The sequence below is a fragment of the Eurytemora carolleeae genome, unplaced genomic scaffold (genome assembly GCF_000591075.1).
Source record: "Eurytemora carolleeae unplaced genomic scaffold, Eaff_2.0 scaffold44, whole genome shotgun sequence".
In the NCBI taxonomy this organism is placed as follows: Eukaryota; Metazoa; Arthropoda; class Copepoda; order Calanoida; family Temoridae; genus Eurytemora; species Eurytemora carolleeae.
The window spans coordinates 254,248-275,883 of NW_019396339.1; the positions used below are offsets into that span (position 1 = coordinate 254,248).

The 21,636-nt window shown below is 32.0% G+C and overlaps 2 protein-coding genes across 3 annotated transcripts in view; one reads left to right on the forward strand and one right to left on the reverse strand.

The window, feature by feature from the left end:
* The window catches only part of LOC111701245 (uncharacterized), a 20,470-nt gene extending 478 nt beyond the window's left edge, over positions 1-19,992 (forward strand). Inside the window, exons 2-12 of one of the 2 annotated variants that reach the window (XM_023472438.1) lie at positions 1,958-2,048; positions 7,502-7,614; positions 7,921-8,049; positions 14,059-14,137; positions 14,555-14,636; positions 15,581-15,662; positions 16,132-16,185; positions 16,669-16,725; positions 18,333-18,419; positions 18,792-18,842; positions 19,526-19,992. In XM_023472438.1, coding sequence (XP_023328206.1) covers positions 1,970-2,048; positions 7,502-7,614; positions 7,921-8,049; positions 14,059-14,137; positions 14,555-14,636; positions 15,581-15,662; positions 16,132-16,185; positions 16,669-16,725; positions 18,333-18,419; positions 18,792-18,842; positions 19,526-19,573 — 861 coding nt within the window. In that variant the 5' untranslated portion in view covers positions 1,958-1,969 and the 3' untranslated portion in view covers positions 19,574-19,992. The remainder of the gene's footprint in view (positions 1-1,957; positions 2,049-7,501; positions 7,615-7,920; positions 8,050-14,058; positions 14,138-14,554; positions 14,637-15,580; positions 15,663-16,131; positions 16,186-16,668; positions 16,726-18,332; positions 18,420-18,791; positions 18,843-19,525) is intronic. The other variant, XM_023472439.1, reaches the window with a different exon arrangement.
* On the reverse strand, positions 8,195-11,490 carry LOC111701244 (uncharacterized). Its single transcript, XM_023472437.1, has 3 exons — positions 11,310-11,490; positions 11,215-11,241; positions 8,195-11,056 (listed from the first exon to the last, which is right to left on the reverse strand). The coding sequence occupies exons 1-3, from the start codon at positions 11,338-11,340 to the stop codon at positions 8,241-8,243; spliced, it is 2,874 nt and encodes a 957-aa protein (XP_023328205.1). The 5' UTR covers positions 11,341-11,490; the 3' UTR covers positions 8,195-8,240.
* Positions 19,993-21,636: the final 1,644 nt, after the last annotated feature.

Sequence of the window (21,636 nt, forward strand, 5' to 3'; positions counted from 1 at the left end):
ATCATTACTTGCAGCGCTATTTCTGTTTACATATCATTAAATGCAGCGCTATTTCTGTTTACATATCATTACATGCAGCGCTATTTCTGTTTATAAATCATTACATGCAGCGCTATTTCTGTTTATATATCATTACATGCAGCACTATTTCTGTTTATATATCATTAAATGCAGCGCTATTTCTGTTTATATATCATTACATGCAGCGCTATTTCTGTTTATAAATCATTTCATGCAGTGCTATTTCTGTTTATAAATCATTACATGCAGTGCTATTTCTGTTTATAAATCATTACATGCAGCGCTATTTCTGTTTATAAATCATTGCATGCAGCGCTATTTCTGTTTTCATATCATTGCATGCAGCGCTATTTCTGTTTACATATCATTACTTGCAGCGCTATTTCTGTCTACATATCATTACATGCAGCGCTATTTCTGTTTATAAATCATTACATGCAGCGCTATTTCTGTTTACATATCATTACTTGCAGCGCTATTCCTGTTTACATATCATTACTTGCAGCGCTATTTTTGTTTTCATATCATTGCATACAGTGCTATTTCTGTTTATATATCATTACATGCAGCGCTATTTCTGTTTACATATCATTACTTGCAGCGCTATTTCTGTTTTCATATCATTACATGCAGCGCTATTCCTGTTTACATATCATTACTTGCAGCGCTATTTTTGTTTTTATATCATTACATACAGTGCTATTTCTGTTTATATATCATTACATGCAGCGCTATTTCAGTTTATATATCATTACATGCAGCGCTATTTCTGTTTGTGTATCATTACATGCAAGCGCTATTTCTGTTTATGTATCATTACATGCAAGCGCTATTTCTGTTTATATATCATTACATGCAGCGCTATTTCTATTTACATATCATTACATGCAGAGCTATTTCTATTTACATATCATTACGTGCAGCGCTATTTCTGTTTACATATCATTACATGCAGAGCTATTTCTATTTACATATCATTACGTGCAGCGCTATTTCTGTTTACATATCATTACATGCAGCGCTTTTTCTGTTTTATTTTTCTAAAAGATAAAAAAAATTCAAAATGTTCACAAAATACAAATTTGATTTGAACACTTTTACGTATAAAATGAAACCTTGGTCGCAGTTATTCCAGTAATTTCACACAAAGGAACTCTACACTTGCCACACAAGCTCCAATCTACTGTTCCCTATATTTTTCCAGTCCATTGGTAGAAATTTTGAATATTTGATCTTATAGTAAAATATCAAGGGTTAAACTCCAGATTTACTAAATAGCTAGAGGTAGAATTGAACTGCGTAGACTAAGTTGAACCACTCCTCTTGTGTTCCGGGTTTATTTTTAGAAAAAAAAACTTAGAGATTTTAAAACTGTTTAATACAAAAGTTTGCTTTTATTTAACTTAAATAAAATATCTTTGACCTAAAAAAATTAAAAATTCAAAAACGATCCGAAACGATCGTTTCGACACATTCGTTTTTGCATTGTTCTTGGGTCGTTTTTCCCTCGTTTTTTTTTGTATTTAACTACTGCCAGGGTTAATATTTGACATAGTGGAAGAAAAATAAATATTGAGAATAAAGTATTTAAATAAGTTTAATACTAAGCTAAATATTGACCCCTAAAGAACATATAAACAACAAACAACCCAAAATTGAACCATCTGAAGATACATCATTAATTACGGGTCAAGCAAAAGCGCAAAGCTGTTTATCTAAATCTTCGCAGTTCAATTAACTAATTTTTATACAGTGTGACCCATAACGGTAAAATATGTAGACAATTTTTAAGCAATCTTATTTGTAAGAATCAACTTAAGCTTAAGAATCAACTTTTTAAGTGAAATGTGTCTGTGACCTGTGTACACCATTGGACCATTTAAAATCATTAATTGGGTCCTATAGTACATTCCACAGCTATATAGGTCTATTCTAGGTGATTAGAAGAATGTATAAGCTCGTATTTCTGGTGGTAGCTGGTGCAGCTGTAGTGTACTGCAGTGATGATATTGTAAACAACAACAGAGGTAATTAATCAAAATGATTTTCGACAAAGATAATTATAATAATTCAACATGTCAATGTTAGACATTCATGTTTTTATTTATTAATTCAAACTTGGCATGGAAATTCTCATTACAATTTGGACTAGACAACGTTTCATTAATTTTGAAATAAAAAGAAAAAGAAACATTCAATAATGTTCTCCAATGACGATGCTTTTTAGTTAAGGAATTGAGTATTTACTACAAACTGAAATTTTCTAATCCCTATCTTTGCAACCTGATGGTGTACACCTTTAATATTTTAAATTTAGACTATTCAATCTAACAGAATTCATAGCTTGAAATATCAGAGATAAGAAATTAGAAAATAGAGTTTGTTGCAAAAACTGAATTCCTGTGAAGTAAAAACCTATTCACGAACTAACTCTGAACGGTTAAGATACAGAGTTACCTACAAAGAATAAGACTTTAGAGACAGAATTTATTCAGACTTGTTTCTTGCCCTGGATCTGTATTTGTTTTTCTTTGTCTCCAAGAAAACCCCGTTCTTTGCACTGAAAGTTTAGTTATTACAGTGAAAACCAGAAAACTCTGAAATAGGACAACGAATTCTAGAATCAAGTTTCATGAGAAACAGTAATTTTGCAGCGTAAACGGACCATTTAACTAAGCTAGTGATTCTACAATAAGTGTCTTGCTTTGAAACAACATCAAAGTAGTTTGCTGTAATGTTGTCTTCATATTCCATTGTTTTCTAGTTATCACTGTAGTTAAAAACTAACGGCTAGCTGCTGGATAATTCTGTCTGTTCTTTAACTATTAGGGGACGTATTGCATGAAAAAGTTTTAACATATGCCCATCCATTTTTAAATTGGTAAATCAGTACATTTCAAATCAAAGTATTTTTCCTTCCAGTGCATATTAATGTGTAATTTTGTGCACACAAAAAATTCTTTCTATCTCATTAATTCTGACTTATCATGCTGAAGTATTATATTACAGAAGTTTGATAATAGGCATAAAAAACACTGATTTAATATACTTAATATCATGCATTAATAAAACGTAATTCATCCGCAACTATAGAGGGAGGTGGTTGTGGGAGGATGGGCCCTATTTTGGAACAAAGCAATTTCTTAAATATAAAAGTTTAAAAGTCTACAAAAAATCAATGACAAAAACAGAAGATAAGAAATTCTATTGGATTATGTAAGATTTTAAGTTTGTTTCGACTTTAATTCCTAGAAGTAATAAAACCTAAACATTCAACAGTCAACAATGTAAGAATATAAAACTGACGTGTATTAACATAATGTTAACATATAAAGATGGTGTGAAATAAAGGAAATCTAAAGCCTGAAAACTGATGTAAGTAAATCTACAGAGGATAGGAAAATATATTTACAAGTAAAAAATTAGAAAATAAACTGATATGAAAAGCCTGAGCTCTCTGACAGACTCTCCGCCTTTCATTCATTAGGAGTTAATTTATTAACTGTTAATTTATTGGCTTGGTGAATATCTACACACTTCCTCGTGTTCCCGGTCTTCTCTGTGACCGAGATGAGGGAGGGAACCCCCGGACGCCATGAGCCTCCACTATGCAGACACGAGCCTCCCAGATTTACTGGGCAGATCGAGCCTCAACTATGCAGACCAAGCCTCCGCTATGCAGACCGTGCCTCTGCTATGCAGTAAATGAGCCTCCACTCTACAGCACACCTTTTTTTAAACCTTGGTTTTTATGTGTAATAAAAAATGTTAACAATTTTTTTTTGACGTATAGTGGCATAAGAATTTTACTAAAGATTAGAGTTATTTATCGATTGTCATGATTAGAAACATATATGAACTCTTAAAGTGGTTTATAAGATTTATTCTAAAACTTTAAACATTTCTTACGCAGAAAGGAAGATATTTGGAGAAATATTTTTTGAGTAAACTTAGTTTGTTTTGTTATAAACTTTGATTTAATCAATACCAAATTTTCTAGATTTGATTTGAACTACAAAAAAAGGTATTGCTTAAATCAAAGATGATAAAAGAGGAAATGAAATTCAATTAAAATTTTTTCTCTAAATATTTTCCTTTTCATGTTAAAAATGTTTAAAGTTTTAAATACCACTTTATTAGTAATAATTAGGCACTATTTATGCTAATTGATAAAAACTTATCATTTTTGAGAAACCTCTCATGCCACTATGTTGAATAATTTGTAAAAAATCTTTTATTAAAATTTAAAGCACAAATTAAAAAAAATCTCTTATATTATACAGGCACATTTTGATGTGTTGCGCTTGCTCATTACTGCATAGCTGAGGCTCGTTCTGCCTAGCAAATCTGGGAGGCTTGTGTCTGCATAGTGGAGGCTCATTGCGTCCGGGGCTTCCCTCCCTCCCGGGACCAGAGGTGAGGTCCAGAGTGACTTGGAGAGTTCAATTACGCTATCCCTGATCCAATCCTCCAACTGCAACCGTAGATTTTTGCGTAACGGTGGCGCTAAATGCCTTACTCTTTGTTTGCAGGCTTTGCACCGGGTATTTAAATGTTTCTCAGGTTGTGTTGCCCACATGACACTGGTCTTGGTGAACATGTCCTGGTACATGTCATGGAGTAAATTTCTTTTTTAAATCAGGAACCTTTCCAAGCGCTAAATTATTTTTAAATGTAACCATTTTGTCATTGATTTCAGGTTCGACTGTGTTAATTAAAGGTTTTTTTTTCAACTGTACACATAGACCCATGAGCTATAATTTCTTCTGGGGTTGCTTTCGGAAAGATTTGGCCGGGGCCTGCTCCCGACGCTCTGCGTTTTTTTCTCCCATACTAAAAAAATACAATTATTCACTGTCTGTATTTTTAAACGTTCTTGCTGTCATGATTGTCCTTACTAACAACTATTTCAGATCCACGACTTACGTCCTTGCACGTAATAAAAGAAAGCCAGATTTGAGAGAACACATTATTGTTAAATTTAAAAATGATTTTACCTCTTTTAACACTGAAATTTTCACAATGAACGGGAATTGTAAAACAATATTTCTCAGAACTAGCAGATGAAAATGAACTTGTCTCAAATGCCGCGAACGGTTTACTGGCTTGTTCTAAGTGTCTCGGCTATTAGTCGAAACACAATCAATAACTATTGTAAATCAGTCAGGAATATTTAGCTTTTTAAAAGGCGTACTAATGAGCTGAATAAAGCTGTCGATCTATTCAGCTTATCGAAGCTAAATCCTCTTTCCAAAATAATAAAAGGAGAGAGATCACATCGGAGCATTGGACTGGTCTGGCCTCTCTGGAGGGATTTGAGGACTGGATCTGGGACTCGCATATTTAAAGTCTCTTGACACTTGGCTCTGGACTCTGGCCCCCTTTAGAAGCAGGTTGCTCTCCTGGACCTCTGTGACTCTGGACTTCTGAACTCTGACCCTCTGGACTCTCAGACTCTAAACTCTGGCCTCACATTGTTATCATCCTGACCCCTCCTTCCCAAAGCAGAACGGAGTATGATTTAAGACATCTCCAGTGATGGTTGGTTCCATGCATATTGCATACTCTTGTTATCCTCCTGTCCCCCTCCTTCTTAGAGCAGAAGGGAGTGAGAGCTATTGCTTTCATTCCCCTCGTATGACAAGTTGATCTTCTGTCTTCCGACCCTTGTTCATAACTAATGCACTTTCTGTTTTAGCCCAGGTCGTTCCTATTTTCTCCCTCTAAGCCATGGTTCATGTCTATTGGCTTGAATTTAAACTAGAATCTAGGGCAACGATGACTTTGGTTTTCCACGCAGTCAAACATGCAATCAAAGCATGTTTTCTGTGTTGGCATTTTCTAACGACAAATATTTCTTGAGGCAACTTTATCATCCGCTCCACTTTCTGTCCGACCTATAGCTATATACAAAAGAGCTAATATGTTGTCCTGTTTATAGGCCAGACTACTTCCAATCCGAGCTTAGCTCAGGGTCTGTATGAGTACTGAATGGAACTATGCAATCTGAGTTTAGCTTTGGGTTCTAATGAGAACTGAATGGGTTACATCAATGGAACTATCCTTATTCTGAGCTATTGAGCTCACACCAGTTACAATAATATCATGAAGACCTTTCACCTTACCCTGTGAACAAAATAAAAAAAGGAAACTGGTCATATACTTAATTTCCAATAAAAAGCTTGGAGTTTTTTAAAACCGTGTTGGACAAAATGTAAAAATATTATTTTTTTTTGACAAAGAACCTGTAAAATCTTTCGTTGGGATGTTTAGAAAGATGAAAATTTCCCTGTATGATAACTGAAGGACTGCAGTATGGTTTTGATGAATTATATTTGCGTACAAAGCCTAGGGGTGTCAGAAATAATTTTTTTTGTTTCACATCGATATGTATAAGGATATCTACTCGATATAAAGCAATATTTATTAATACTTACTTGAACTCAAACTCAAAAAATATGCCGGTTTAAGAAAGTTTTAGATAGATATTTGTAATCATCCAGAACAAAAAGTTTTATCAAAATTAAACTTTTTTAGGTTTATTGGACGTCTTCAAAAAAATGCAAAAAAAAATCATTTCTGACACCCCTAGGCTTAGTACGTCAATATAATTCACCAAAACCATACTGCAGTCCTTCAATTATCATACAGGGAAATTTTCATCTTTCTAAACAACCCAAAGAAAGATTTGACAGGTTCTTTCATCTGTGTATATCCATTTTGCAAAAAAATGTAAATTTGAGATTTTTTAGAATGGCAACAGATATTATATTATAAAAATATTCACTGCAGAGCCTGCGATTTTAAAAATTTGGGAAAATATCGCACGGGTCTAAGCTGTCGTTGGGCCTTATTTACGACTTGAGCTTTTGTATTCAAGCTGCAGCACAGCATCTTATTTTTCACAGAGTTGAGTTTAAAAACCGGTTTAAATTTTTATTTAGTGGATTTTCATGGTAGGAATTGGCTCATTCCGGGTTTTTATGAGAACAAAACTCAACCTTGAGCCTTATTCTCCACTAAAACCAATCAAGGTTGTTCTAATTTTCAGTGGGCCTAACTCCCTAAGTCGAGCCAAAGATCTTGCAGCTGTCAATCACATGACACAAGCTGTTGTCAGAGTTGGGTCGAAGATTGGGTCATAAGTCGGGTTTAAGGAATTACAACTCAAGCGGAAAATTTAAATGCGAGCTCAGTTTGCACTAAAGCTTCATTTAAAGGGAAGCTTATCTTTTCCCACTTTTGTCCTGTCCTGTATTTGTCTGTCATATGTTTGTCCTGTCCTGCGTTTGTCTTGTCCTATGTTTGGTTGTCTCACAATTGGTACCATATATTGGTACTTTTTTTTAACCTAAAAAGCATTCTGCCGACAAAAAGTATGATATAGTAAAGGAGAAAAATGGATGTTTAATTAGTCAAATTGCTTGGAGAAGGACCAAACTGATAAATCAGGTTGATACTATTTCCAGAATCATTTCAGCTTGCCCTGAAGGCTACTTTTACGCTGGAGAGCCGAAGTACAAAGAAACACGTGGTGAATTCTGGGAGAAAGGACCGACAAGTCCTGTGTACAGCTGTTATAGATTTAATAGGGTAAAATAACTAAGAATTAGTAAACTATTTTTTTCAATTCAGTTAGAATTTTTAATTTTATTGCTTAAAGGGACTGTAGCTTTATCAAAATGATGCCCTAATTTACCTTTATTTGAAAAATAATGTGGAAATTTCTAGCTTGAAAAGTCATTTTTGTGAGAAATCACAATAGAAAATATGAACTTTTCAAAACTATTATCTAATGGATATCTAATTCATATTTAAACTGAAAAAGCTTTTAATGTTGGAAATCAACATCTAACTGTCAGTGTTGAATCATGCCTTTACAATAAGAACATTTTTCAGGGCAATTTTAGCTTCCCAGGAGCTAGCCTCAGTTGCAATGAGGTCAAGGGGGAGCTAATCAGCATCAATGATGACTTTGAGGACAACATCCTCAACTCGGTGGACTTTAGGAATCAAATAGCTCGCCAGGTATTTTTGTATAAATATTTTTTTTAAATCATTATTTAATTATCAGGTCGAAATAATTTTAGAAATTCCATTAAAAACGAAAATAATTCCCTAATTTCTATTGGTTGCTAAATATTTGTTACATAACCAAAAAGAAAAATGTTCATAATTTAATATAGATACTTTATTAACATCCTATGAATTGATTATCTTTAATGTTTACGAGTGTAACCCCTTTTCTTTGTAGAGTATCCACTTTTCTTCTCATGAGGCTCACATAATGCATAGTATTTAGCTTTATCCCAACCTGGTTTCTGACAAGGTACCCAACCTAATCCAACAGTGCTGTCCTTGTGTGCTCCAAGGATAACTCTACAGCTCACCTTCTTTTCATTCTGATCAGTCCAAAATCTTGCTTTGTCATTGACTATTGATTCTCTTGCTTTAGAAACTATTTTGTAAAGTTTTCCCAATCCATGAACTTTGACTAATGCCATGTTAGCTTGTTCACAAAATTGTTTTGCAGAAGGCTCATTGTCTTTACATTCTTTTGAAACTATGTAACAAAGACCATCAATGCATGCTTCAACCTTTCCAGTTCCCCCGCTTGTTGATGCTTCAGTTGGTGGTGTGTTTACAGCACCATATGATCCAGCATCTGAACTCTCTGTTCCTGATTCAGAGGACATAGTAGTCAAAGGTGCCTCAGTTGTTTTATCAGGTTCTAAACCACCAGCAGACCCTAAGGTTGATAACAGAGCTTGAGAAACTGATGTTAAAGATGGTGTTACTGCATGAGAATTAGTTGTAATTGGTGATGGAGGACTTGTTGATTCAGAATCAGTTGATGGGGTAGTTAAAAGTGGTGTATATGATGTTTCTGAAGTTGCTGATGTTGTTGATATTCCATCAGAACTTGGTGTTACAAGTGGTTCTGAACTTGTTGATTCAGGCACAGTTGATTTTCCAGAATCTGAGCCAGTTACATCAAAACTTGTTGTTACCAGTGGTTCTAAACTTGTTGATTCAGAAACAGTTGATGTTTCAGAATCTGTGTCAGTGTCATCAGAACTGGTTGTTATTAGATTGCTTGCTGATTCAAATTCAGTTGTTGTTTCAGAATTTGAGCCAGTGTCTGGTGCTGAAGTTAATGATACTGTACTAGAAATTGTTGTCGCAGATGATTCTGTACTTACTGGCTCAGCTGGTGTTGAGGCAATAGTGGAGGTAGATGGTGCTGGAGTTGTCTGCCTATTGTTAGTAAATTGAGCATCAGCACAACCAGTTGGATTCAAACCCCGATTAAATATTTCAACAGTGGTAGAAATTTGTCCAAATGCTTCATCTTGATTGTTGATAACATCTAAAAAGTTTATTCCTTGCCAGTCTCTTTGCATAGGCCACCCATTGGGACGTGGATCCAAAACACCACCTCTTGGGCCACATATCAATGTTGCAATATCTCCTTCATTAACAGATTGATCAGGGAGATCGTGTACAAACACAACTAGCCTATATTTTACTGCCTGCTGACTCTTTCCTCTAGGTAATACAAGAGATGGTGCCCAACCACAATCATCCCGACTTCTCCAAATAAGAGAACTCTGATTGTCCGCTCTAACAATTGTTTCTTCATTAGCTCCTGACAGAGTGTGTGTAAATCTGTCCAACTCAAAATAAAATTTGTTGTTGGATAAAAATTTTTCATTTACTAAATAAATTCTTACTATTACTTTATTGGATAAGCCATTCCCATTTCGTAGTCTTATATTAAAATGGAATGGCATGTGATTGAGTTGATATCTTGAACCCTCAGATTCCCAAAATGTTTCAACCTGGTTAGGACTTGAGCATCTGGATTGTAGCTCAACACTTGTCACCACAAGACCACCTGGTGGTAATATTTGTTCTCTGGTGTATGCTGGTTGATTTCTGAGAAAGGTTTCATATTTAATGTCAACTTCATAATGCCACCGGAAAAACATGGGATCTCTTCCAGCAACTGGCGTATTCCCGATTATTCCAATTTTGCTTTTGTCAACAATGCAATCCGCGCTGATCAAATTATGGCCATTGTTATGATAGTCTATACATTCTTCAAAGAATGCATCAAAGTTGTCATTTCTTTCAGCTAGTTTACTGTTGCAGCGGGCTTCAAGTCGTGCTAGTACACCATTTGTTGCTTGAGTTATCCTGCATGTTGGAGTGTTGCTTGAGTGTTGTTCACTTAAGAATCCAGAGGGATCAGTCTGTGGAGTTAGGGAATAATATGAGTTAAACTCCTCATTCCTTAATGCAGCACTGAACGGTCGAACAGGAGGGAGACCTTCAGAATCTCTTTCATCAAAATATCTAAATAAGTACATTCTATGAAAGTAGTAAAAGTGCTCATTTGCTCTTGGCATCCGCAAATGTATTGCATGGAATTGTTTATGGAATGTGTGTAAATTTTCATCTTCTCTAAAGTAATCAATTTTGTCCTCTGGGGCTTGTGCTCGTGAAGGAACTTTAGGTAAATTCTCCCAGATAGTTTCACCAGCTCCAGCTCTAAATCCTGCTCCGCCCTTCTTGATATTTTCTGTTCTCAAATTAGGAAATATCTTTGGAGGGTCCAGTTTTAATTCTTTAATATCTGTATTATTACTTATTTTACAAGCTTTTATGTATGCAGTTTTTACAAGGTCTTCATTGACTTCTTTACTTTTTGTGCATTTGGAGAAAACGTCTTTAGCTATTTCAACATAAGCATCAATATCATAGTCAACTTTTTTTGCAGCTTCAGCATAGAGATTAACCATTTTTTCTAATGATTCCTCATATTCTTTACTAAATGGGCTGCATTTATGGGTGCAAGTGAACTTCTTCGCTTTTTTGAACAGGTCATCGGCAATTTTTTCTTCCTGACTATTTCCTCCATTTGAACGGAAAAGACCATTTTTTCCCGTCTTTGCAGCAAGTTTTTTAATGTTTTCAGGACTCAACAACTCGGAAATTTTATCCCCCTTAGTTTCTTCTTTTCCCCAACATTCTGAAATTACAGTTATGAATCTATATCTCTGATGTAACAAATAATAGTTGTTCAATCATTTGAGTCTTTATAAATTGGAGAAGGTAAAACTCTAAAATAAAATATATGTTCTGTAGGTTTAAAGTAATCATAATTAATGCTTAGGTAAAGTTTCTTACTTGACACAGATATCACAAGAAAACATCCTAAAAATAACATCAACAAATAAAAATTTGATGTCATAAATATAATTTTTTTATTCTAAATAGATCACCTGTAATCCATACCAAAGTAGCCCAATTCATTTCTGAAAAATAATTGACTCTTTTGTTGATCAAATAATCATATTTGCAATTGTTTAGCTAATTTAAATCAAATCCATCGCAAAAAAAGCTTTTGTGTAGTTTTGGATAAATATGGTTTATTCTAACAATTCTATTCCTTTTTGCAAAACAGTGCAATTAAAAAAAATATTTGTATACTCTTTACTGCACTTCAGTATCTGAAAGCTATATTATTACACAGATGATTCTTAACTAAGTATACTTAAGTATAATAGTTCAATATGCTAATTAAAGACTGATTAATTTTTCAATGTTCCATAAATCACGTTCAAAATATAAATTTAAAGTATTGTAAAAAACTTACCTTTAATGTTTTTTTAACATCTTACATAGAATTTGAAACTTTTAATTTTATCATTTAATTGGGATCAGCTTTTTTACAATCTTTTATATGTACTTAATAAAATTATATGATTTTAAAACACAAAGAATTAATATTATATATACATTTGAACGAGAAATTCTATCTGGTTAAATACATATTCTTATATCTAAATAATTTTGCTTAGATGAAAATTAGAAAAAAATAATTTTGATACTTTTAAGATTATTTTAGATAATTAATGATTTCACTTTTTTCAAAATTCATAATGACAAAAGTTAAAATTTTTGTTTAGATATAGGGTTTCCAATGAAATAGATTATTCTCTTACGCGTAATTATGTGCAGTTACGCGTAATAATTTTCCTTTCGTGTAATTTCGCAGGATTATGCGTAATTTGGGAAATATCCATTTCGCTTAATTTCTACAACGTAATTTTGAGAAATTACGTAATGATTACGCGTAATAAGCGAAACTATAATTTAGCGTAATTACAGCGTAATTTCGCGTAATTTCCACAATGTAATTTCGCGAAATTTTGTAATGATTATGTGTAATAAGCGAAACTATAATTACATGTAATTACGGCCTAATTTCTCGTAATTTCTTCGAGGTAATTTTGCGAAATTTTTTATTAATTATGAAGTGAAACTTCAAATCGCGTAATTTCTACAAAGTAATTTTGCGAAATTTTGCAGTAATTACGTCTATGAAATTTTGAAGTTTTAACTTTTAATTTAAAGAAAACAACTAACTTACAAGGAAAATAATGTCACGCAAGTTGAATCAGAATTTCAGCCAATACTATGTTGATGTAATTTTCACGTTCGACAACTAAAAAGATTAACAAAGGACCAACAACTTATTTTCATCAAAAAATACATAATCTTTAAAATTTTTAATTTTCAACGACTTGTTAATATTTCAACCTACTTTCTTAAGTTTACCTTCCTTGTTTAAAAATATGGCGAAATAAAATCGTCAAAATATGTTTGACATGGTTGTTATTTATTACGGAATTGTTTCGTATTACGTAATTTCGCGTAATCACGCATTAATTACGCAAAACAAAACTTTCTTTCGTAAACGTAATAAACGCGTAATTACGCGTAATGCTCCTGCGTAAGTGAAAGAAAGTGTTACGCGTAATTACGCGTAATTACGCGTAACGTAATTACGACTGGAAACCCTATTTAGATATATTAAAAACTTTGAAAAACTTATGGAATATAGCAAAAAATTGTGCTAAAATGTTAATATCAAGAAAATCTTTTATTGGAAAATTAGCTGAATAGCAGTAAATGACTCTGAACTAAATATGTTTTTAAACGTTATCAGTTCAACAAATAAAATGAGTCAAATCTTTTTAATTCAACCTAAGATAAACTTTTCATTCGGAAAGATACTAACACTTCTCATCTTTCTAAAAACTCTGTTTGATTAAGATTAAAAAATCGTCTTAAAAAGCGGGTAAATTTTTTCATTTATTTTTCAAATTTTACCATTATTATGTAGACAACAATTATTTTGCAAGTAGAAAATATGAGACTGCAAACTTTTTTTTTAATAGAAAATATGAGACTTCCGACTGTTTACTGAAAATTTGAAACAAATGTTTTACCGCTTTAAACAGCACCACTCCTGTATGCCAAGTCCATTAGCGCCTGATCCAATCAGGGTTCAGTCATGTGTTTGTTGTCTATTCTGAACCAATAAAAATAGTATGGCGGTAACATCTATCTTTCTATCTATCTCATTATCCAATCAGAGATATGAATCCTTCAATCGGCGCAATCAGCAAATGGAAATATTTACTTCTACTGTGATATGTATATACTATACATATTTCCCCCCATATTGCGCAATATTTATTGAAGTAAGTTCTAGAAATTCTCTTATCTCTAGCTTCACTTTGTGGCAGGAAAACTACTTGACATAAAAGCGGGGAATTATTTTTCATGACTTTTTTACGACTTTATTCTGTTTAAAAAAATTAAGTCTTTGTCACAAACTCAAATTTTCTAATCTTATCAATCTGATGGTGTAAAGCTTTGATATTTTAGACTAAAATTTTTTAATCTGACATAATTCATAGTTTGATATATCTAAAAAGTTCCCTTCAATATGTATAATTTCATAAAATAATTTAGAAAATAGGTAAATATGCTGTATAAAATTCAGGGTATTTATTTTCACAAACCCCCCATCCTGCAGAGAATTAAAGCTTGAAAATGTTTTTAACTTTAATTGTTTAGTAAATATTTTCCCAAAACTAACAATTATATTCATAGGCTAGTGTACAAATGCAAGGACTTGACATATCTACTAAAGGTTTTCATTAAGTATGTTTCTAATAGCTGATGGATGATGTTATGGCTGGAGTATTTACATCTGGTATACAGCTAGCACCTGATACTTGGACCTGGTTCGGAGTAGGTTTGTACCTTTATTTCCTTCGCAAATAGGAAGAGAAAATTTCCAAGATTTTAATGTTTACATACCAGTCATATTACAAGAAAAGTTTTATCTTTGCAACCCAATCACGGTACATTCCAGTTCATTTCATGTACCGGGCCAAATTTCAACTAGCCAAGACAAGCCGTACAGTACAAATACAGGCTTTATGAGGCAAAACGGTATAGTACGCCAAATGAATGATCCCATTCTAGTGAAATTTATGTACAATTTCGTAAACCTTAGATATTTCAAGCTATGAATTATGTTAGATCAAATAATCTATGTTTGAAATATCTTAGGTTTAGACCATCAGGTTGCAAAGATATATCCATTACAAACTGACTGCGTGGAAAAGACTCAAGTCCTTTATACAAATAAATATAGTTTTTGATGTAGATGAGCCTGTGGATGAAGATATTGCTGGAGATATTGATGTTTCTCCTGATAGTAGCCCTGCTGTCAAATGTCTGACAATTAGGTAACTGTCCTGACAGCTGTATATCAGAATTAACAGTTGTTATATCAGTCATAGGTAACGTCTTAAACAAACTCCATGCGTTTGCATACACCAATATTCATCGCAACATGCTCCTGCATGCAAGATTAACTTACAATTCATGAATTTTTAACTTTACGTGATTCTTTATCTTTGGAGCGACACGGCCAAATCACAAGGGTATCCTTTAAAGTCTTTATCTGATCAATAATGTAGAGGATATCGTCGTTTTTTCCAGTTTAAAATGTGGTTGATTTTGATATTTTCATCAGAAAGGAATTTGTAACAATCTCGAATTGTCTAATCCCTATATACCTTTGCTACTTGATAGTGTAAACCTTTGATATTTCAAACATAGATTATTTGACATAACATAGTTTGAAATATCTAAGGTCTACGATATTGGGTTGTAAAGATATGGGAATTAGAAAATCAGAGTTTGGGTCAAAGACTCAATTCCTTTAAAGAGAAACCACCATTGTCATGCATTGTTTATCAGCCAAAGGTGTGTAATGTACTATTGCAAGGTATTAATGCAAGGAAAGTTAATTGCGGTCGTGTATACTCTGCGTACATGTTGAAACCAGTTCTCTTTGGGCGGAATTTGTAAACAAGAATAGATGCATATATCAGTGTTCGTTTAGTATCCGAGGAGGTAAAAAGCATTTAATTTGGATAATTTTGAAAATTCACATAATAGTTTCCTATGACCAGAATATTTCATAAATTATTTTTGTGAAAATGGATTCCATGTCAGGCTCTGACATCCGTTTTGTGTTTACTTTTCCGCCCAAAGACAGTACACTGCAGTGCAAAGGATGCGTACACCTCTTAAATAACTTCCCTTGCATTAGAACCTTGTACTATTGTGAGTCTCGGACATTAAGAAGATTACATGACAATACCTTTAAGATGTGATATTTTAGATGGGAGGATAATGAAAATGGAACCAATCTTGTGTACAGTGCTGAATCCTGTACAAATACATTTAATGTCTCGCTTTGCGAGGTATGTACTCTGCTGTGCTAATCTTACAGGCCCATCACTGTACTCAAATATTCTGCTGAAACGATCTTTTTTCATTTCGTTTTTCTTTTTCTTTAAAAATAAACCACTCGTTTGAACTTTTAAAAAACGAAAAACGATAGTTTTTAAAAAATCTATCCTTGTTTTCTAAATAGATAGTTTTTGAAAAATCTATCCTTGTTTTCTAAAAAGATAATTTTTGAAAAATCTATCCTTGTTTTCTAAAACAATAGTTTTTGGAGTCGGAGTTTTATGCCAATTAATTTCAATTTTTAAAAACGACCGTTTCCTTTCTAAAAAACGATCTTTTTTTTAAAACGATAGTTTTTAAAAACGACCGTTTCGTTTTTTGTTTTTTCTTCGTTTTTCAACAAAGAGAAAATTATCTATATCTACTGGTACAAGAGCTACAAGGATTAAACAATGAACAAAGCTATTGTAACTTTTAAAGGTTCGTGTCTACACCCAGACTTGGTATGTTTGGTTCTACATTAACTGGCTTCAGGTCTGTAATTAATTAATTAGTTACTGATAATCTGTAAATTGAATTAACAAATTAATTGATTAAAATTGATATAATATTAATAAATTACTTATAATTTATAAATATTTATATAATTACTAAAGAAATAAAACTGAAAGAAAGAATCTGAAAAATAATTCTGAAGTATGTGTTAACTTGAAATGGAACTTATCTATCAGCATAAGTAGTACTAAAGAAATAATTGCTACTTTTTTGTTGTTTTGTGTAAAACATTTTTTTCTTTTGTGAACTAATTTCTGCCAGAGAGAATGTGCAAGAGTTAAAAAAACTCTACGTTAAATGTACAGTGTACATATATGGACTAGAGTTAATTTAATTCTATATTTAAGTTTAAATCTGAAAATTTTGTAAGGATATCCTAAAATTGCTTTAAAAAATTTAAGTTTAATAATATTTTTTCGGAGAAAAAAATAAAAAGTTGTTTTGAGAAAAAATTTTGTTCAGGTTCTTTTCTTTTTCACTATGTTTATGCTTCTGGTCAGCCTTTGCTGTGTCTTCCAGGTATTTTTAACATTAAATAAAATTCTCCACAAACTATATTTTAAATATTGATATTGATTCAATATCCTGATAGATATATTGAATATAGCGATAGATATATGTAATAAAGTGATAGATATTTAGAATATGATGACAGATATATTAAAATGGAAACAGATATGTGGAATACGGGGACAGATATATTGAAAATGGTGACAGATTGATTAAATATGGTGACAGATATATTAAATATTGTGACAGATATATTGAATATGGTGACAGATATATTGAATATGGTGACAGATATATTGAATATGGTGACAGATATACTAAATATGGTGACAGATATACTAAATATGGTGACAGAAATATTGAATATGTTGACAGATATATTGAAAATGGTGACAAAAATATTGAATATGGTGACAGATATATTAAATATGGTGACAAATATATTGAATATGGTGACAGATATATTGAATATGGTGACAGATATACTAAATATGGTGACAGATATACTAAATATGGTGAAAGAAATATTGAATATGTTGACAGATATATTGAAAATGGTGACAGAAATATTGAATATGGTGACAGATTTATTAAATATGGTGACAGATATATTGAAAATGGTGACAGATATACTGAAAATGGTGACAGATATTTTGAAAATGGTGACAGATATAAAAATTACATTGAAGGATATATCTAATAAGAGGACGGGATTATCTAATACGATGACAGGTATATGAAATAAGGGGACGGGAATATCTGATACTATGATAGATATATATAATGAGGGGACGGGAATATCTAATACGATGATATATTTATATATATATATGTATGTGTATAAATAAGTATATATATATACATATATATATAGGGGTCGGAAATATATAATACCATGATAGATATATCTAATAAGGGGTCGGAAATATATAATACCATGATAGATATATCTAATAAGGGGTCGGAAATATATAATACTATGATAGATATATCTAATAAGGGGACGGGAATATATAATACCATGATAGATATATCTAATGGGGGGTTGGGAATATATAATACCATGATAGATATATCTAATAAGGGGATGGGAATATATAATACCATGATAGATATATCTAATAAGGGGACGGGAATATATAATACCATGATAGATATACCTAATGGGGGGTTGGCAATATATAATACCATGATAGATATATCTAATAAGGGGATGGGAATATATAATACCATGATAGATATATCTAAGAAGGGGACAGGAATATATAATACCATGATAGATATACCTAATGGGGGGTTGGGAATATATAATACCATGACAGATATTTCTAATAAGGGGACGGGAATATCTTATATGATGATAAATATACAGGGTTACCCACAAAGGATGAAACTTCAGAGACCACTGTAGTTAATTTTTCTGTTTCTTGAAATTCATGGTTCTCTTTGCGACTGTAAACTTGTTTCTTTCTTTGCCAAATCATTAAATAAGCCAATAAAATACTATTATAAATGCACAAGACGTAATTTAAACTGGGGATCGTCATATTTAAAGAGTTTTTAATCGTCGTTGCAGTCTCATCCTTTTTGGGTAATCTAGTAGCATGACTGACTAGATGTGGTCTGTACAGAAGAGTCGACTTGTTGCAGTCCGTAGTAATCCTAACTCTCCACCTCCATACACACCTCACCCGTCACACACAGTGAGTTATTTTTTATCATTTTTGTATTCAATATCACCCATATTTAACATTTTCCTATCAAGCTGTGCCTTATCTGCAATGTGTCGACCTATTAAACATTCTTTTAAACTTTGTATCTTTTATATTTTTTATCAGCTTATACCTTTTAGATAAAAAAGTTTAGAATGACTTTATTTTGTCAAAAATTGAATAGCGATTGAATTCAAATTAAGAACCGAACATATCTTTAAACTTATAAAAGCATCGAAATCTTTTTCTATTTTACTTCAATAATATTAGTAAAAGATTTGTCAAAAAACACATTTTTTTATTTGCTATAGGCAAGGGTTTGCATGAATTTTCTTGAATTTTATGTAATATGTTGATATGAAGGTGAATGCTGGTAACCGTTATATGGAGAAGGGAAGAGATATCTTGGCCAAGGTATGATTCAAATTGAGAATTTTTTTCATCAAAACTCTACATTCAAGGTTTTCAGAAGAAGTTTTACCGCTTGTCCAACGTTGGTTTAATGTCATAAAGAACTTAAATATTTCACTCTACACTAAAAAGGACCTTTTCTTCGGTCATTGTACTGCAGATCATTTAAAGCATAGTTTAGGGTAATTTATACTTATCATTAATCTCATATTTATAAACGACTATGCACGCAGTTTTTTAAAACCATTCAGTCCACTTTAGTTGGCGTTGGCTTTTTGGCTCCTTAAAAAGTCTTAAAAAAAGATATTTAACAAAACATGAAGAGGTAATATATAAGCATGTGTGTTTATTTAGCTCCAACTTATTTGAGTCCGCTTTGAGATTTGGAAATTGCTGTGTCAAAAATATAATCTGTACAACCCTTAGAATATATATATTTTAAGGCATAGCCTTAGAATAGAAATTCGCTTTTGCATTATTTAGAAATATGAACTAAATGCTAGTTTCGATTTTGTAAATTGTGTTTAAAAAGACTTGAACGACTTAGACAAAATGAACAGGCTTCTAGAACTGGACGTCAATAGTTATTTTTTTGTTACTCTTTGGTTCTTTGAATTAATAAATATAGTTTAAAAAAACGAAAGTTGCGTAAATAAACACTTGAAAATATACTTTTCTCATTAAAGGTTACTTTCTACAAGCAGAGGACTGACGAGAAGCGCCCCCTGGCATAACTTGGAAGATTTTATCAATTCTTACGGAAACATATAAAATGCTACATTGAAAACCAGTAAACTCCGCAACAGGAAGACGACTTTTAGAAAGTCCGTGAAACGTTTGACACAGCAATTGTTCACTATACATTGTATTTACAGTGTAGACAGATTCATTTCAAAAGAGTAAAACTTTCTGCTTTGTACCAAGTCTAAATACATTTATGCTTAAATGTCGTCTTCATATTTCAAAGTTTTCTGATTCTCACCTGTATCTAGGATTGTTTTTCCATGAAATCTTACATATTTATTCTAAACTACGCAGTTACGATTTATTTAAACTATTTGCAGATAATAATAATAATTTAAACATTTAAATTTTGAACTTTAATACGAACTGTGTTTTATTGTGATTGAAATAAAACTCTTATCTTGTTGAATATAGTGTTTTATGAAACAGTGTTATTATTAGAATAATAATAAATGGGATTAAAGTGATAAATTGTTTGGATTATTTATTTCTTGTTTTCAGGTTTTAAGTTTTCTAGAATTAGTTTCGACTCTCCTTATTTAGAATTCATATATTACGGCGGTAGGCGATTGTATCAATATAATGAAGACGACTTTTATTTAAGATTTAATTGTTAACCAGCTTTTTGTAGAGTAATAAAAGAAAAGCTTTTTTGATTGATAGCTTCTCTTTGTTGCATGTTTTTGAGAATCCACACTGTTTAAACAAAAATTTTCCGGATTTACAATTTTTTGTGAATTTTCTAAATTTTACGAATTCAACTTTTTGTAGTTTTGATTTATATCCCTGGGTCATTTGAGCTCATTTCCAAATTTAGGCCCGATCGGTTCAGCCGATTTTTGGCCGGATACAAACAAACAAAGTACGTACACATTTAATATAGATGAGACATGTTTACGTATTTATTTCTCGAGGCTTTTAAATTACATATATTTCTTAATTATGCTCAAGTTTATGATTTATTTCAGATTTGTTTTCGAGTGAGTCAGGTTTTTGAATGTTTGGCCGAGTACAGATGTTGAATTGATCAAGAATATAAATATGAAATAAAACTTGAAACATGTTTATAGTCTACGTTAATTTCTTTATGAAATAATAATTTCAATAATATATAATATTCTGCTATTTGTGTTCTTAAATTACATCTTTCTATGAAGTTTATGGAAGACTGTAAAAAGCTTTTACAAAATAAAAGCCACAATAGAAACTTGTTATGTTTATGTCTAAACCCCTATCGAAGAAAAGGCAGAAATTATATGTTTTGTGTGTTCCTTTTTTACAAAATAAAGAAGGATTTTTGCAACCGTATTTGATTAGGCTTCTTCTAATTTCTATTTAACAAAAGCAGTGTTAAATTATGTTCTCATGAATATAATTGAATTTTAAGTTAATCCGGAATTGAAGGGAAATAATCGAATAGTTTATATATATAGTTTATATACTATATAGTTTATGATGATACAGGGTGTCCCAATAAACATGGGAATTAAATGACGACTTCTATATCGTCTTTGTTCCAAGCGGGATTATTTTATAAAAATTATTTTGTAGTATCAAATTTAAAACATTTAACACCTAAAACTCCTAGTCTCGAGATTTCCAAAATATGGTGTACCATTAAAGTATTTAAGTCGCGGCTTAAAACCGCCAAAACCCGGTTTAAATTGACCGCCGGCTTAAATCTTGAAACATTTGATACAATTTTAAATGAAACCAACCATAAATAAGCCGCGGCTTAAATTTAAACCGCGGCTCAAATTCTTTAAATTCGGCCTTAATTCCCGTTTAGAAAATCAACAAAACTGTTCAAATGATTAATATCTCTGTCTATTTTAAAGATACATAGAAGGTGGACCACGTTTTAGAAAGCTCTTTAGACTTTTAATCTCTTTTCATTTATTAATTATCGGAAATAAAAGACAATATTCAAGTCGTCTCTCAATTCCCATGTTTATTGAGACACCTTGTACAATTGATTGTGTTTGCCCTAGCTCTCTCATTTTTGACACATTCCCCTTGAACTTGCTTGAATTTTATAAAATAGTAATCTTAA

Bases quoted from the DNA above. Each gene is read 5' to 3' on its own strand.
- LOC111701244 (XM_023472437.1), bottom strand. From the start codon at position 11,340: ATGAATTGGGCTACTTTGGTATGGATTACAG. The intron at 11,242-11,309 runs GTGATCTATTTA...TGTTATTTTTAG, and splicing joins TACTTTGGTATGGATTACAG to GATGTTTTCTTGTGATATCT. The intron at 11,057-11,214 runs GTAAGAAACTTT...CTGTAATTTCAG, and splicing joins TCTTGTGATATCTGTGTCAA to AATGTTGGGGAAAAGAAGAA.